General features: G+C 42.0%; 1 protein-coding gene across 3 annotated transcripts in view; it reads left to right on the top strand.

Moving 5' to 3' along the window:
• The window catches only part of ncaph (non-SMC condensin I complex, subunit H), a 43,082-nt gene extending 28,431 nt beyond the window's left edge, over nt 1-14,651 (top strand). For 2 of the 3 annotated variants that reach the window (XM_068023017.1, XM_068023016.1), the window contains exons 2-18: nt 80-303; nt 646-733; nt 1,853-1,945; nt 3,959-4,079; nt 4,379-4,512; nt 5,075-5,264; nt 6,947-7,035; nt 7,518-7,726; nt 7,985-8,133; nt 8,503-8,606; nt 10,059-10,181; nt 11,181-11,288; nt 11,420-11,572; nt 12,026-12,139; nt 12,736-12,824; nt 13,977-14,052; nt 14,301-14,651. In XM_068023017.1, the coding sequence (XP_067879118.1) occupies nt 86-303; nt 646-733; nt 1,853-1,945; nt 3,959-4,079; nt 4,379-4,512; nt 5,075-5,264; nt 6,947-7,035; nt 7,518-7,726; nt 7,985-8,133; nt 8,503-8,606; nt 10,059-10,181; nt 11,181-11,288; nt 11,420-11,572; nt 12,026-12,139; nt 12,736-12,824; nt 13,977-14,052; nt 14,301-14,360 (2,118 nt within the window). In that variant the 5' untranslated portion in view covers nt 80-85 and the 3' untranslated portion in view covers nt 14,361-14,651. The remainder of the gene's footprint in view (nt 1-79; nt 304-645; nt 734-1,852; nt 1,946-3,958; nt 4,080-4,378; nt 4,513-5,074; nt 5,265-6,946; nt 7,036-7,517; nt 7,727-7,984; nt 8,134-8,502; nt 8,607-10,058; nt 10,182-11,180; nt 11,289-11,419; nt 11,573-12,025; nt 12,140-12,735; nt 12,825-13,976; nt 14,053-14,300) is intronic. The other variant, XM_068023019.1, reaches the window with a different exon arrangement.
• The last annotated feature ends 700 nt before the right edge of the window (nt 14,652-15,351 follow it).

Genomic DNA, 15,351 nt, shown 5'->3' on the forward strand with positions numbered 1-15,351 from the left:
TGCATGTTGTATTTTTACTTCAGTATTTTGATTTTGCTACTTTGCCTTACTGTGCTTATCTCGCGTTTGTTTCTCATAGGACAAAATGAGTACTTCCACATCAGTGTCCCAAGTGGGCACTGCTGACCACATTTTTGTTTCTCCGGCTACAAGGCGACAGGCTATTCAGAGCCTAAAGACCTCCACAAAAATGGATGTAGTAGCAAATGATGATGAGCGTGAAAGGAAGGAGAGGAGGCGCTCGAAGGTGACCGACTTGCAGCTAAGTGGCATAGAGAGCCCGCTGGTATCCCCAGTGCAAAGGTAGGGCTTTCTGCTCCATTACTTTTTGACTTCGTTTAACATTGATGTAAGTTCACTTTCCAACAAGGATCTTTGGATAGTCAAGAGCAGAATTCCTTTGCTTCTTGCCATGTAGGCCTCACTGCTCTATAACCAACTGTGTCTCTGATTTCTTTTTTTCCTCCTCCTGAAACTGCTATCCTCTGTAGTCCTTCCCCAATTACCATTACATATTGAGACATTATTGGTGACTGGCTTTGCTGGTGTGATGTTGTCCTATTTCTTCTGTCTAGGTTTGGCTGGATGCTGAAGAGCAGCTGCTGTACATTGAACTAACTCATTGACTGTTACTCCTTTTTGTAGGGGGACCCCACAATCCTTTGAAGCCAAGCTGTCAAATAATCAAATATCTGAGCACTATTCTACCTGCATCAAACTGTGTTCTGAAAATGTAAGTAGATGTCTACCTTTGTTCTCACTTCAGAACTGAACCTGTTTGTCCTTTGCAGTCTCAAAATGTTTCAGATTTAGAAAAGAAAATGGGCGCATCTTATACTCGTGGATCTTGGAACTAGAATAACCCAGTACTTGTTGAACCACTTTTAAAGGATCATCCTTTGTGCATAATCTAGGCTGACACTCCATTGTTGCATTCTGAGAAGTGAGGCTTGAGACCATGTCTACCTGTTCAGCAAACAAAAGTTATGCAAATAACAGAGAGCTCTCTGGCGATCCTGGCAAACATTAGTCCTTCAAAACACTGTCATTTATCTTAAAAACTACAAATAGTGGCGATGTGAAACTAACAGAAAATGTTGGCAACACACAGCGTCTGAAAGACTGCAAATTAAGCTTTTGGGTTTAACCCCGACGTTCTGCTGTTTATTTCTAGCTTTTTTTGCGGGATTATGCTGGGGTAGTATCATGGTTGCTTTGCCTACACAGCAGCAATCAGTGTTACTCATCCTGGAAAACAGTGATGTGACAAAGTTCTTGTTGCAGCTTGGGATTTTTTGTCCATTCTTTCATACAAAGGATGTGGACATCAGCTATGTTTTAAAAAAAAATTAGCAAAGGCTTGCCTAAAGCTTCTCAAGATAACTTTGTGATCGATTGTGGATCTGTGGGCACAGAAACTGTAATTAATTTATGAGAAGGGGAACTGCTTCTTTCAAAAACTAACCAATGGCCAATACATTGACACATCTGGTCATTCAGAAAGATAACTAGAACCTTGGTGTTGAAGAACTCTCTCTGGTTTGGGAACAATAGTAGGTTGACCAAGCAGCAGCTGGTTATACCAAGTGTTAAGTTAACCTACCTTTTGGAGAGAGTGAAGGAGTACACATGGCATGGAAATCTGGTTCAGATCACAAAGTTTCATTTTTACATTCCTGGATCTGCCACTGTCTAAGTACAGGCGGTGGAACTCAAGTTCCATTTTAAAAAGTAGGTACACAGGCCACTTAAGGAAGTGACTGACACCACTGAACCTAAAAAGTTATCTGCATCAGGCTTGAATTTGCAGCAATACAATATAATTGCACTATTTCTTCTGTGACTCTCATAGAAAATCACCACAAAGAATGCATTTGGTCTTCATCTGATTGATTACATGGCTGACCTCCTCAAAGAAAAGGAATCTGAACTCACCAACTTCAAGGTTAGACAAGCATACAACACGTACGATCTTACTCAATTGATTTTTATAATGTCTCTCTTGACCTTACTAGAGGACCCAAATGATCCTTTTAGGCCTTTGGCACCTTCACCATGTGACTGACATGATGTCTGTTAATTCTGTTTGGATTGCATCTCATTTGTCATCTTCTGTTAGCCATATGAAAGAAAAGTGCTGAAGTTATGTGTGCCCTGTGATGTTTGCAATTGAAAATCCTTTAGCTATCAGATGTTGGAATCCAGTGTCTTAAACGAATGAAATGTTAAATCGGGAGAAAGCTTTTGAATTCAAGAACATGCAATCCTGAATGGATTACAATTTATTGAATTTTCCACGTCATCTTTCTTCTGGTGACCCCTCAATTTGAGTCTTCTGCTCCAAAGCACAGACTTTTATGTGCCAGAGTCAATCAACACTGCGCTTTGGCTTCACAGTTGAGACACAATAAGCAAGTTATGTTCCCATAGTTTGAGCTCAATCGAGATCACTGCAGGTCTAGTCCATTTTTGAAATACAAAAGTACAAGGGCTCCAGGTTAGAATGAGGTAGGATAAATGACAACCATTCCCAGGACCACAGTACGAACAGCAAACCATTGACTAAGTCACAGAGTGAATCAGCTTCATGCGTCATGCCTTTTAGTGCACCTTATCTGGTGTCATTTTATCTTCAAGTACAAGTACAAGAAAGTGAAACCTGACTTGGGTAGCAGGCCAATGTCTCTAAAGAGAGATAAAAGAGTAAAATACATGACTGAGGATTAGAGGGGACATGAGCGGTGCAGTGGTTAGCACTGCAGCCTCACAGCTCCAGCGACCCGTGTTTGGTTCTGGGTTCTGCCTGTGTGGAGTTTGCAAGTTCTCCCTGTGACCGCGTGAGTTTCCTCCGGGTGCTCCAGTTTCCTCCCATTTGCCAAAGACTTGTGGGTTGATAGGTAAATTGGACATTGTAAAAAAAAATTGCCCCTAGTGTAGGTAGGTGTTACGAGAATTGAGGGAAGGTGGAGATGTGAGAGGGAAAATGGGATTAATGTAGGATTAGTACAAATGGGTGGTTGATGGTCGGCATGGACCCAGTGGGCCGAAGGGCCTGTTTCGGTGCTGTATCTCTCTATGAGGAAAAACTTTTTCACCCAGAGGGTGGTGGGTGTCTGGAATTCACTGCCAGGAACAGTGATAGAGGCAGAAACCCTCAGCTCATTAAAAAGGTACCTGGACATGCACCTGAAGTGCTGTCACCTGCGAGGCTATGGACCAGTTTTTTTCCGGCCGGCATGTACATGATGGGCTGAATGGCCTCCTTCTGTGCAGTAATTTTTCTCTGGTTCTAAGGAAGCAGTAATGCTCTGCAGTCCAGGACAGTTTCTATCCATATTGGTTCTTATTGTCTTGAACAACTTTATCCAAAGGTTGTTGAAGGTCATGGGTTCAGCTAACTGGATGGATCTCTAGAACTCCATACAATGTATCTTGGTTTGCCCCATCAAAAATTCTTGGAGTTTAATATTGTGAGAGTGAGCAACTGATGCAGAGGTCTCTCAATAGGCATGAGGTCAACACCCACATTGAAATGCTTGTCAGTCAAGGAACGTTTGTTGACAACAGCACCTTCATCACTTCCATCCCTTTTCCAAACTGCACAGTCCTGAGTTCTTCAAGAAAGCTGCAACGACTTGTTAGTTATGACTCAAGGATATACTGGAGCTCATTGTAGTCACATAAGTATTCTTTGAATTATAACTGCAGTTTGCTTACATGTACAGTATGACTTCTCAAGATTCCCAGCACTGATGCTTCATCTTCAGAGCAAAATATTAAAGGAACAATGTCCTATGATTTTCTCTATTGTATAATGGTGTGTTTGTACGTGGACGCTGAACCTCTATGAATGTAAATGACTGGATGACAGGAGGTAATTTAATCTATTTTGCAAATAGTTCACAGAAATAACTTGTATGTAATGCACCAATTTGTTAACCTTTGTAATTGATTACAGATGGCAGCTGGCACATTAGATGCTAGTACTAAGATCTATGCTGTGAGAGTGGATGCTGTTCATTCAGATGTGTTCAGGATCCTAGGGGGCTTGGGGAAAAGCACTGAAGAGCCGGGTGCTGGTGAGCAACTGCAAATTTACATCATCTTTCTTGTTTACGGGGAAAGCATAGTTTTATTCTTCAACACTTAGTTGCATCATTAAATCACAAATACAGCAATTACAAGATGAGAGAAAAGTCTCATCTTAGTGCGAAATGCTAGATTTTTTCCTTCCGTTCCCTGGTATAAAAATATAAACTTAGAATTGTGATATTAATTATTAAATCAGGAACTGGGAAAGGCTCTGGTTTCCTTTCATAAGTTTTATTATCCCTCTGTGTGCTCCAACATACTCTGACTTTGCTTTCTTTGTGTATAGAGGTAAACCCTGGTTCTTCTGAAGGTGAGAACACAAAAGGCTATCAGAAACAACACAGAAGAAAGCACTCGTACAAAACTATTGAACAGAACTTGAGCAACATCACATACGGAGCGTGCGACATGAAGTGCGAGGTGAGATTATTTTTCCTCTCACAATAGTGGTTATGTGATTCAGTGGCTGCTGAAAATCCCTCTGTGATTGATCAAGTGATCACTGTTGACAGTCAGAGTTGGTCGGCTGTCCAGCCATGGATGGAATTGTGGCTGTGCTGAACTCTGTCCTTCTTGACACCACATATTCAAACATCCAGAAGAAATGATCTGAATACCAATCAGGAGCGGGAACTGTATGTTTTAATTTGACATTAACTTGGAACTGTGATAGTGTGCATCAGGAAATTGAGGAAGGTTCTAATTTCCTTTCATAAATTTGAGAATCTTCTCTATTGGTTCCATTGAATTATGTAGTTATAGTATATGGAGTGTAGATCTTACTTTAAGTAACAATTTTAATGCCATTCTTAATGATCTGATGAAATGAAGAATGGATAGCAATTTGCATGTTCTAATATTTTACTGAAACATAAATGATGAAAGGAAGATCGGCACAGCTTTTGTTTTAAGAAGCCAAAGGAAGAATTCTGGTTCAGACCACACTGCAGGTGAAGTTTAATGGAAACCTTGTATTTTGCAGATTGACCCAATGTTCCAGAAAGCTGCCTCGTTGTTTGATGAATGCAGCACAGTGGGGGTTTTCATGGTTAATCTGCAGACGTATGGACACTCTACTCAGTTGCTGTTTGATTCAGATGCCAAACTCATTCAAACTGGTCCTGCACCAGATTTGCCGCCCATTGGCTACGTAGAGATATCTGACCTTGAAGGCAAGTTTTTGAAAAAAATTATTGCACGTTATCATTTCTGTGTCTGCAGAGGTACTTTTACAAGTCCAGTATCACAAATGGTTGTCAACTCATCATCTGCTTCTGTAGAGAAGGATAATCTATGCTAATCCACTGCATGTGGCTGCATGTTTCCAGTCACTTTGGCAGTAATTATTCACTGGTTACAAGCAGCATAGCCTCCTTTGTTTCTGCTGTTAGTGGATCTTTCCAGTAAAGGTTTTGAAATCATTGGACTGTAAGTGTCAGTGTGACTGGCAGAAGACTGTTTGGGTGACTTCTGAATTGCTGATGAGGCCCACAGTTATTTTTCTAATGTGTATTTAACAATCAGCTGTCTTTTTGTGATGGACAGTATCGGGGAGTGGCTGGCTGCAGTCCAGTGTGGTAATGTCTCAGTTCCTAACTAGTTGCCACATGAGTGATAGACAGCCCTGGAATCAAATGGCATATTTGACCAGCTGATGAGTAAACCCTTGGTGTAGCTGCCCTATTTGGCAGTGATTATACATCTCTCTGTTGATGGGTTTTTCGAGCAGATGGTCTTTTTGTTTTGTCTCCTTTAATCTTGCTCTCCTGGCCTGCCATATAGCCCATATTTATTTATTTAGAGATGCAGCACTGAAACAGGCCCTTCGGCCCACCGAGTATGTGCCGACCATCAACCACCCATTTATATTAATCCGACATTAATCCCATATTCCTACCATATCCCCACCTTCCCTCAATTCCCCTAACACCTACCTATACTAGGGGCAATTTATAATGGCCAATTTACCTATCAACCTCTGAGTCTTTGGCTGTGGGAGGAAACCGGAGCACCCGGCAAAAGCCCACGCAGTCACAGGGAGAACTTGCAAACTCCACACAGGCAGTACCCAGAATCGAGCCCGGGTCGCTGGAGCTGTGAGGCTGCGGTGCTATCCACTGTGATGCCACAATTGCGCCACAATTTGAAAAGCAGTATTAGAATTAGAATTAGAACATTACAGCGCAGTACAGGCCCTTCGGCCCTCGATGTTGCGCCGACCTGTGAAACCATCTGACCTACACTATTCCATCTTCATCCATATGTCTATCCAATGACATTTTCCCTGAGTGAGCCTGGACAGGAAATGTTAATTATTTATCAATTCAAGGAAGGTATTAGTGTTGACACTTACCCTGTTCTTCATTACCATCATTTGCTTGTAGTTGGCATCGTTTGTATTGAGAAACCGGGCTGATTTTTTTTTTCCTTCTCCCTCGCTTCAATAGAACAGATGTAGTTGTGTGTTGCAACAACCTCGGTGCAGGCTAGTGCTGAAACGCAAGTCCTCCTCATTCAGTGCAGTTTCGCGCATATCACCCAGCATCATTTTCCCCAGAATTGGGTAGGAGCAGGTGATTTTCAACTTATTTTACAGGGGCCTTTAAAGTCACCAGTTGAGCAGGTACCACCTGAACAACTCCAATTACTACAAATTACTCACTATGTCCTTTTGTATATCAAATCAAGACCAAGTTTTCATGCTCACACGACTATATCAGCCTTCTATTGACTCTAGGTATTGGACTTAGCATTGTGCCCAGACATATTGCATGTAACAGGGTTTTATTCCATTTGCTTAGCTGTAAACTTCCCTCTATTTATTTATGCGCTGCTTCCATTTAACTTCTTACAGCTCTTCAGCACTCTTTGGAAGACAAGACAATCTGTCCTTCATTTGAAGATTTTCAGTTTACAAACTGGGACAGTGAGGCCCACAATCAGGTAAATCAGACAGACTCTCACAATTATGACATCTCAGCAGGGCCAGTTTCCTCATTTTCCGACATGTATATTAATAGAATTACCAATTCTGGTATCTTAAATGTTTTCTGCAAAAGAAAATAGCTGAACTGAGCGTGTGTGTTGCCTTGCTCCCTACTGACGTTTCGTGCTGCAAGTGGCTTGTGGTGTACTGTTGTTCTCAAAATGGATATACACAAGACTGACCAGGTGGCTGGGTGGCAGAATTTCTTCCTGCTCTGTGAAAGGTGTTTCACTGAATGGATTGTGCTCATCGATTTTAGTTTTGGAAGACTATAAATTTTAATTTTAATCTGACTTTTACTTTAATAAGTGCTGATGATCCTGCTGCTCCAGTTCTAACCCCAACTCATTCAGGTTGATTTGTAACCCAGCTTGTTGAACCCTGTCAATATTCTTGTCAGTAAGCATACAATCACAAGTATCCAATATCTGCTTCCCAGGCTGTTTCTTCCATGATGGAGAAATTCAAGAAAAGTAACCACGTATTCGATATGAACGCAGAGCCGGAATTTGCGGAGAATCAGCTGGAAGGCCATGATGCTCCAGTGGATGACTTTGACGGGGATCTTTGTGATGATGCTGGAGATCTGGTGAGCCAGGATTTCGATGACCAGCAAGAATCCTCCGTGATGGGACATGGTCAAGGCGGGTAAGAAGAGTGTTTCACAAGCTCCAGAAACACTGATGGGTCACAGCAATTACTTGTGCTCCCCAGGAATGAAAGTTGAAACCTATTTGATTTAAATTAAGTCAACATTTTAAGTAAAAGTAAAGGGGTTGCTGAAGAGGCCATTCAGTGTGTTAAGTGTCCTGAAGTGGAACAGTACCACTTGGGATTGAAAATCTGTACATCTGAATATTTCTAAATTGGAAAATACTTGACGAACAAACTTCATCTCTTTCACAGTAAAGAAATGATTGCTCTCACGGATGTGGATTTCGACAGCCTATGTGTCCAGCTTTCAAACCAGCCGGGGGAATATTCCTATTTCAGCCCCAGAATAATGAAGATGTGGGCAGGACCTAATCACTGGCGTTTCAAACCTCGACACAAAGGTGAATGTAACAGTAGGTGTACGTGACTGAGTCCTGTGCCAGAGGTACTGCAGTGTCAGTATGTTTGTTTCATCGTGATCAAATTATCCTGAGAAATTGGTTTTCTAAAACTTAATCGTCTTCCATCGCTTAATCAGTTGGTGGGGAGCTGCATTTTTGCATTGTGCACTAAAAGTTGACACTGATTCAATAAATCTTGATCATTAAGTGTCAGGCTAATACTCTGAATTCAATACCTGAGGAAGTGCAGAAGATGTAACTGTGTACTGTGATAGGCACAGAAACGGTATAAAATAGGATCTGCGCCATGTAGAATGAATGTTTGTGATTCTATGCACCTTTAATGATTGAGCTTTTTTTTCTCTCCAGCAGAGGCCATCATGGATAAAAACAAGAAAAAGCAAGCTAAGAAAATATTTGAAATTGACTTCAATGAGAATATGAATCTTGAGACTCATTTCAGAGAGACCAGGGTTGGTAGAACAACATTACAGCACTTTGCACAGAGACTATATTTTTTATCTTAATTGAGAGACTCAGATAAAAGCCCAAAGCCCACAATACAATGCACATCACAGATTGAAAAGGAAAGATGACCAGATGAATCAGGAAGTTTTTTTGATTTTAAAAGAGTTTAAGCGGACTTGAGGGAGCTGAGAAGTTGCTTAGTTGTGAGTTATGGGGGAAGAATAAAAGAGCAATAAAATGGGGGTAAAGCCTGGCTCGGGTATAAAATTAAAACCCGACCCAAGAACAGCCAACCCGAACCCGAATGCTGGACGCAGAATGCAGACTCGACCCGAACCCAACACATGTAGTCAGCTTTGGTCAGGTTCTGGTTGGGTAGCCAGGCTTTAGCTCGTGGTCCCGCTCCCTGTTACTGACCCCCCCACTCCCTCCTCCCCAGCTCTGAGACACATTGAGACCAGAAGCAGGCATGACACAGCCAATGGACCCGTTCTCCATTACTGACGCCCCCCCCGCCCCGCTGCTCTCAGACACAATGCACACTGAGACAGGGAGCAGGCCTGACAGCCCATGGACCCACTCCCCATTACTGACCCCTGGTGTGGAACACTGACAGTACCTGCAACACCTTTCCCATCTGGAGATGGGGAAGAAGCTGCTGCTGCTCAGCTGGAGCCACAGAAAAGGATGTTGAATGGCAGGGACTGGCGAGGGGCATGGCCAGTATCTGCATCTGGGCTCATGGTGTGGGGAGGGGGTGTCAGTCTGAGGTAAAGCCTGGGCTCGGGTATAAAATTAAAACCCGGGCCCAACCCAACAACTTCCAACCCGGGCCCAAATCCTTTAATTTGTTTAAAATGCCTGGATTTGGGTCAGGTAGCCAGGCTCGAAATGGGGTTGGGTGGGGGGGGCGGGCGGTGGGGGTCTGAAAAGGGGGATGGGGAAACGATTCAAGAAAGTTCGAGAGTAATGAAAATGAGAACTGACAGAGATGCTGACAAATATGTTATGACACAAGCAGTGGAACTGTACTGTGGATGTGAGATATTGTGGTGGTCACCATTGCCTCTGAGCTGCAGGAGCGCAAAGCCATCCAGCAACGGTGAATATGCCTCGCAAAGACTAACAGGTGATCCCTTTAAGAAGCGCACAGGTGCGACCAAGCAACAATCTTAAAGGGAGCGCGCATTGCAACTAACGGGCCACACACAGCGAAAGGACATTAGAGGGAACATTGACGGTGGTCTACATTAGTGCTTCCTTCCTACAAGACCATAGCATTGTATAAACATGTACAGTGTTGTATAGGGCTGTGGTTTGTCTCTCATAGAGGGAGTGAGGATCCCTACATGGGGCATGACTTCTTTGATGTACTGAGGGGATGTGGGGAGAGGGGCAAGCCGATGAGCAAGAGGTTCTATGTCTGAATCATTACCGTTGTGCTTTGTTTCTTTTAGGCTGCCACAACAATTTCAAAAGCTGCATTCGACCGACGCAGTAAAAAGCTGACAACACTGCCTACAGATTTCCATTATGATCCAGACAACATTACCCGTTTGTTCCTTAAACCTTCTGTCATGGTAAATGAAGCACAATTTCCAGTAAATTAAAATAATGAAACATGAACAATGTCAAAACATTCTTCCACATTTCAGTCTATCACTGTTGAGTATTAACAGGTTAAGGCACCTTGGATGAGTCCAAAAACACTAGAGTAACAGGAGTTGGGCTCACTTTCATAATGCTCCAGGTGATGGGTTTCCATTATTAGCTGTTCCACTGTGGAGAAGCCAATTGCTTTCTTTTCTGAGTGAAAAGTGAGAAGGAGGCTGCCCCTGAATGCTAGGAAGAAGCTTGAGATAAGTAGGCAGTCCGTAAGAATCTAACAAAAATTAGAATGGAAGAAATGACTTAAATGAGAATGTCCGTCTCAGATGGAGTGCACTCCCATGTAAAGCTCCCACTATACTGTTCCACCAAGTGCTTGAAGGTTGGATAGAGCATGGATTCAACAGAGAGTATAGCTCCTTCCCGTCTAACCCCAACCCCTGTAGAACATCCCTTACTGCACCAGGTTGACAAGTGGCTGGTCATAGTTGAGAGTGCACTCCTTGAAGTATCAGGGCCCGAACTGCTGCATTCTTCAGGGCACTGTAGTGATAAATATTGCGTATATTAAAGTAACTTATCCTCACAGAATATTACAGTGCAGAAGAGGCCCTTCGGCCCATCGAGTCTGCACCAATGCATTAAAACACTTGACCTGTCTACCTAATCCCATTTGCCAGCACTTGGCCCATAGCCTTGAATGTTTTGACGTGCCAAGTGCCGAGAGACTGGATATTACTTAATGCATTAGAAGTGAGGTTAAATGACGGACTGTGAACCACTCTAAAGTGCATATGTGTAAAATAATTCTGATAGAGAGATCTGTAATCTCCATTTAATTATGATACCTGGCCCAGGAGTGTTTGATGCTGATATCTTGTCAAAGTTGGAGTATGGGTTCCATTTTCTACAGTTGACTTACCTTACCTTGATCAGTGTGAAACTTCTCACTAACATTGACTGTTTTGCAGATAAAACGGATTGTAAAAGAAACTATCTGCCCAGATCAAGATGACAGAATTGGGGAATATGATTATAACAACCCCAACGATATTTCAAACTTCTGCCCCAGAGCTCAGGTCTGTGTTGATTGCTCACACATTTCTTTTGAAGATTTTTCTTAAATGTCCAACATGACCATGAACTACTAAGGAATTTGGCAATGCAATAAATTCCTTTCTTGGCATGGTTTCTTAATTTTTTCCTGCAGCCTGATAGTGATGATGACCACGATGGGTTTGTTCCTGCAAATGACTCCTTCGATGTTGCAATGGAGCAAGACAAGAATGTTTTTGAGCTGGATGGGAAGAAATTAAACATCACAACCTATGGAGGAGAAAACCTTGTCGCAGAGCCTCAGAAGGTAAGTGGGTTGCAAGCTGTAATCGAGACTTGAAAATGTACTTTGCCTTGTATTTCAATCAGTGTAGGGGACGAGCTCCTTTGTTCATGGGCAGAGTAGAAATACTTGTACTTGATGCTCAACAGGCTCTGCGCTGGAAAATAAATGGTACTGGGAAATGCTGTTCTTGTGCGGATGTGTCACAGTGTGACAGCCTGACTCCCTTGTACCTGACAGGGAAGAAGACAGGAGTGTACACTAAAAAAGCCAAGTTTGATCACTGAAGTCTATTATTTGAACATTGCCAGGTGATTCTGAGCAAAGGGTCACTCTGTTCGATACTTAATCACTAATAAAGCTGAAGGCCTGCTCTTGTACCAGTCTGGGCTTGAAGTTGTGTTAAATGGAATAAGAAATGCTGCTGATGGCTTTGAGCCTTGCAAGTTTAGAATTCTAAATTCTGAATCTTTACAGGTCAATAAAATCCTGCTGAATTATTCAAAGACGGCAAAAAAGATGGATGTTAAAAGACTGAAACAGAACATGTGGGATCTTCTGACTGGAAATACACACATCCCAGATGGAAAGGTGAGGGGTGTGCTGAATAGGATCAGCAAATGTTCGAACTCATTTAGATCATAATAGTCTGGTATTCCTGTAAGAAGCTGTGTCACTGCCAGTGCAGAGTTAGCCTGAGAAGCTGCAACCAACTCACATCTGCAACCAGGCAGATTTACTATTGGAAATCTGTTCAAAGTGTACTCTTAACTTTGCGTGCTCATAGCTGGTGGGTTTAATGCCCATACAGACTTGAGTACATAATCCAGGCCGACAATCTAGTGCAGTACTGATGGAGTTTTGTGAAGTGTTGTCTTTTGGATGAAAAGTTAAACTGCCCTTAGGCAAACATAAAGGACACCATGCCACTATTTGGAAAAAAAACAGCAGAGTTCGTCCTAGTGTCCTAACCAATATTTACCCTTCGACCATCATCACTAAAACAGATTATCTGGTCATTATCATATGGCTGTTTGTGGGAGCTTGCTGTGTACAAATTAGCTGCCACGTTTCCTGTGTTACAAATGTGACTACGATTCAAAATTGCATCAGCTGTAAAGTGTTGTGGGTATCTGAGGTTGTGAAAGTTGTAATATTAATACAAGTCTTTTCTTTTTATTGAACAGAATAAGATGGCTGAGGAGCTGCAAGGCGACGTAATAACAGTGAAAGGACAGCAAAGCTTCAAAACTATCACCAAGAATCTGTTTGAAAGGTTTGTTTCTTTATCTTGTGTGGACTGCCCTACCAATAAGAGTATGCTACCTCTGTTCAGTCAGCCACCAAGAATATGTTCATCTTATACTTGAATAAAGAATTGTTATTTATTTTAGAATTAATTCTTCAAATGTTTAGAATCATAGAATGGTACAGCACAGGAGGCAGCCATTCTGCCTATCAATTCTAAACTGGCTCTTTAAGAGCAATGCAGTTAGTGCCACTCCCCTTCTCTTTCTCAAATCTTCAAATATTGATGCTGAATGATCCAGTTGGTAACTTCTTTCGGGATACAATCTCCAACATACCCGACAGGTTCCCAGTTTTGCTATGAAGAACAGCCAGCTTAATTTTTTTGATTCATTCATGGGATGTGAGCGTAGGTGGCAAGGCCAGCATTTATTGCCCATCACTAATGCCTTTGAGGAGGTGGTGGTGAGCTACCTTCTTAAACTGCTGCAATTTGGATAGTGTAGGTGCATCCCCAGTGCTTTTCAGTGGGGAGTTCCAGGATTTTAACCCAGCGATAGTGATGGAACGGCGATGTATTTCCATATTAGGATCATATGTGACTTGGAGGGAAACTTGCAAGTAGTGGTGTTCTCATGCTGCTGCTGCCCTTGTTCTTCTCGATGTAGAGGTTATATTCCCCAGATGTTAGTGAGGACTTTGCAGGGTCAACTGGGCAGGGTGTGCCTTTGTCATAATCCTGTGCCAAGTTCAATGCCAGGTGGTCCGCTTGGTTTTATTTGCCTTCGACTTTACTGGAAAGATTGGATATAGCTGAGCAGCTTCCTCAGCCATTTCAAAGGACAGTTCAGAATCAACCACATTGTTGTAGGTATGGAGTCACATGTAGGTAAGACCGGTTAAGGACAGCAGATTTCTTTCCTCAAAGGACATTAGTGAAGCAGATAGGTTTTTGACAATCCAGTATTTTCATTATCATTGTTGAAACTAGCTTTATAATTGCAGATTAATTAAATTTAAATTACTCCAGCTGTGGAATCTGAACTCATGTCTCTGGAACATTAGTCCAGGCCTCTGGATTACTAGTAACATTACCACTATGCTACGGTTCCTCATACCTGTGTACATATGTAGTCTTACGAATGTTTGTGGCCAATTAGTACTCTTACTATGTCAACAGATTGCCCAGTACAATGGCAAAGAACCTGTCAGTTCCCATGGCGTTTGCCTGTTTGCTGCACTTGGCCAATGAAAAGGTATGTACACAGCATTATTTCACGAAGTTTTTAAAGAGCAACTGAGCATCATCGAGCTAAAAGCTGAATACCAGAGTTTATCCTTTACAACCTGTTGATAACAGACTGGACAACCAGGGCACCTGTGAGGTTGAGCACAGGATCACAGTTAGGTTTCATGGAGGCTGGTGTACTAGAAAAGGCACGTGACCAGGTGGAGGTCTGAGGAGGTTAGGTTGTATGTTTAAAAGTGTTTTATTATCTTACAGAATCTTGCAATTGAAGGAAAGGAAGATTTGTCTGATGTTGTCATCAAACAAGGAATGTGAAGACATCCTGACTGTACAAAATTGTAAACGATGGTTGAAGGGACTGTACATAGTTGTAAATATTTCCTTATTACAATTATTACAAGCCTCGTGTCGTAGCTATAACCTCATCTCATCGTTGCCTTTCTGAGGCAGAGTCTCTCCTCACTTGTGCAAAGAATGTATTCCTGAAAACCTGACCAGAACTTAGCAGCCCTGAAATTATGCTTGAAATTTATTATAAATAATAAACACCCTTTCTAATAGAACAGTGAGGTCTTTTGGATAAATACATTAAATATTTGTACCTATTATGTATCCTGTCATTTCAATACTTTTTTAAAACTTTTATTTTAGCTTGTGTATTGGTTATACGAATCGAATAAAGTTTTTTAAATTCATTGATAGAATGTGAACAATGCTAGCAAGGCCAGTATTTATTGCCAATCCTTAATTTCCCGTGAGAAGGTGGTGGTGAGCTGCTTTCATGACAATTGAATGCTTCACCGGCCAGTTAAGATTCAACCACAATGCTGTGGGTCTGGAGTCACATATAGGCCAAACTGGGTCAGTGAAGACAGCTTTCCTTCCCGAAAAGACATTAATAAAACAGTTGGGCTTTTACGACAATCCAGTTGTCGTATGATCACCATTAGCTTTTTACTCCAGATTTATTCAATGAGCTCAATTTCCCCAGCTGTCGTAGTGGGATTTAAACTCACGTCTCCCGATCATTAGTCCCGGCCGATGACTTATTCATAATGTATTCCTACTGCACCTTATCATCTGGAGTTAAGGATTTAAAATAAATAATTTGATGTAAAATCAATGGCTCAAAAGGTGATTGAACGCAGTCACTGTCTGCCATTTCAGGCACTTTTCCAAGAGCAGGGCGTTCTCCCTGGTGTCCCGGCCAACATTTCCACAATCAAGATATAATCATTTTCTTGTTGCTGTGCTCAAATTGCATGCATTTCTCTGTACTAGAACAGCAACTACACTTCACTAACTT

This window comes from Heterodontus francisci, chromosome 47 (assembly GCF_036365525.1).
Source record: "Heterodontus francisci isolate sHetFra1 chromosome 47, sHetFra1.hap1, whole genome shotgun sequence".
NCBI lineage: Eukaryota > Metazoa > Chordata > Chondrichthyes > Heterodontiformes > Heterodontidae > Heterodontus > Heterodontus francisci.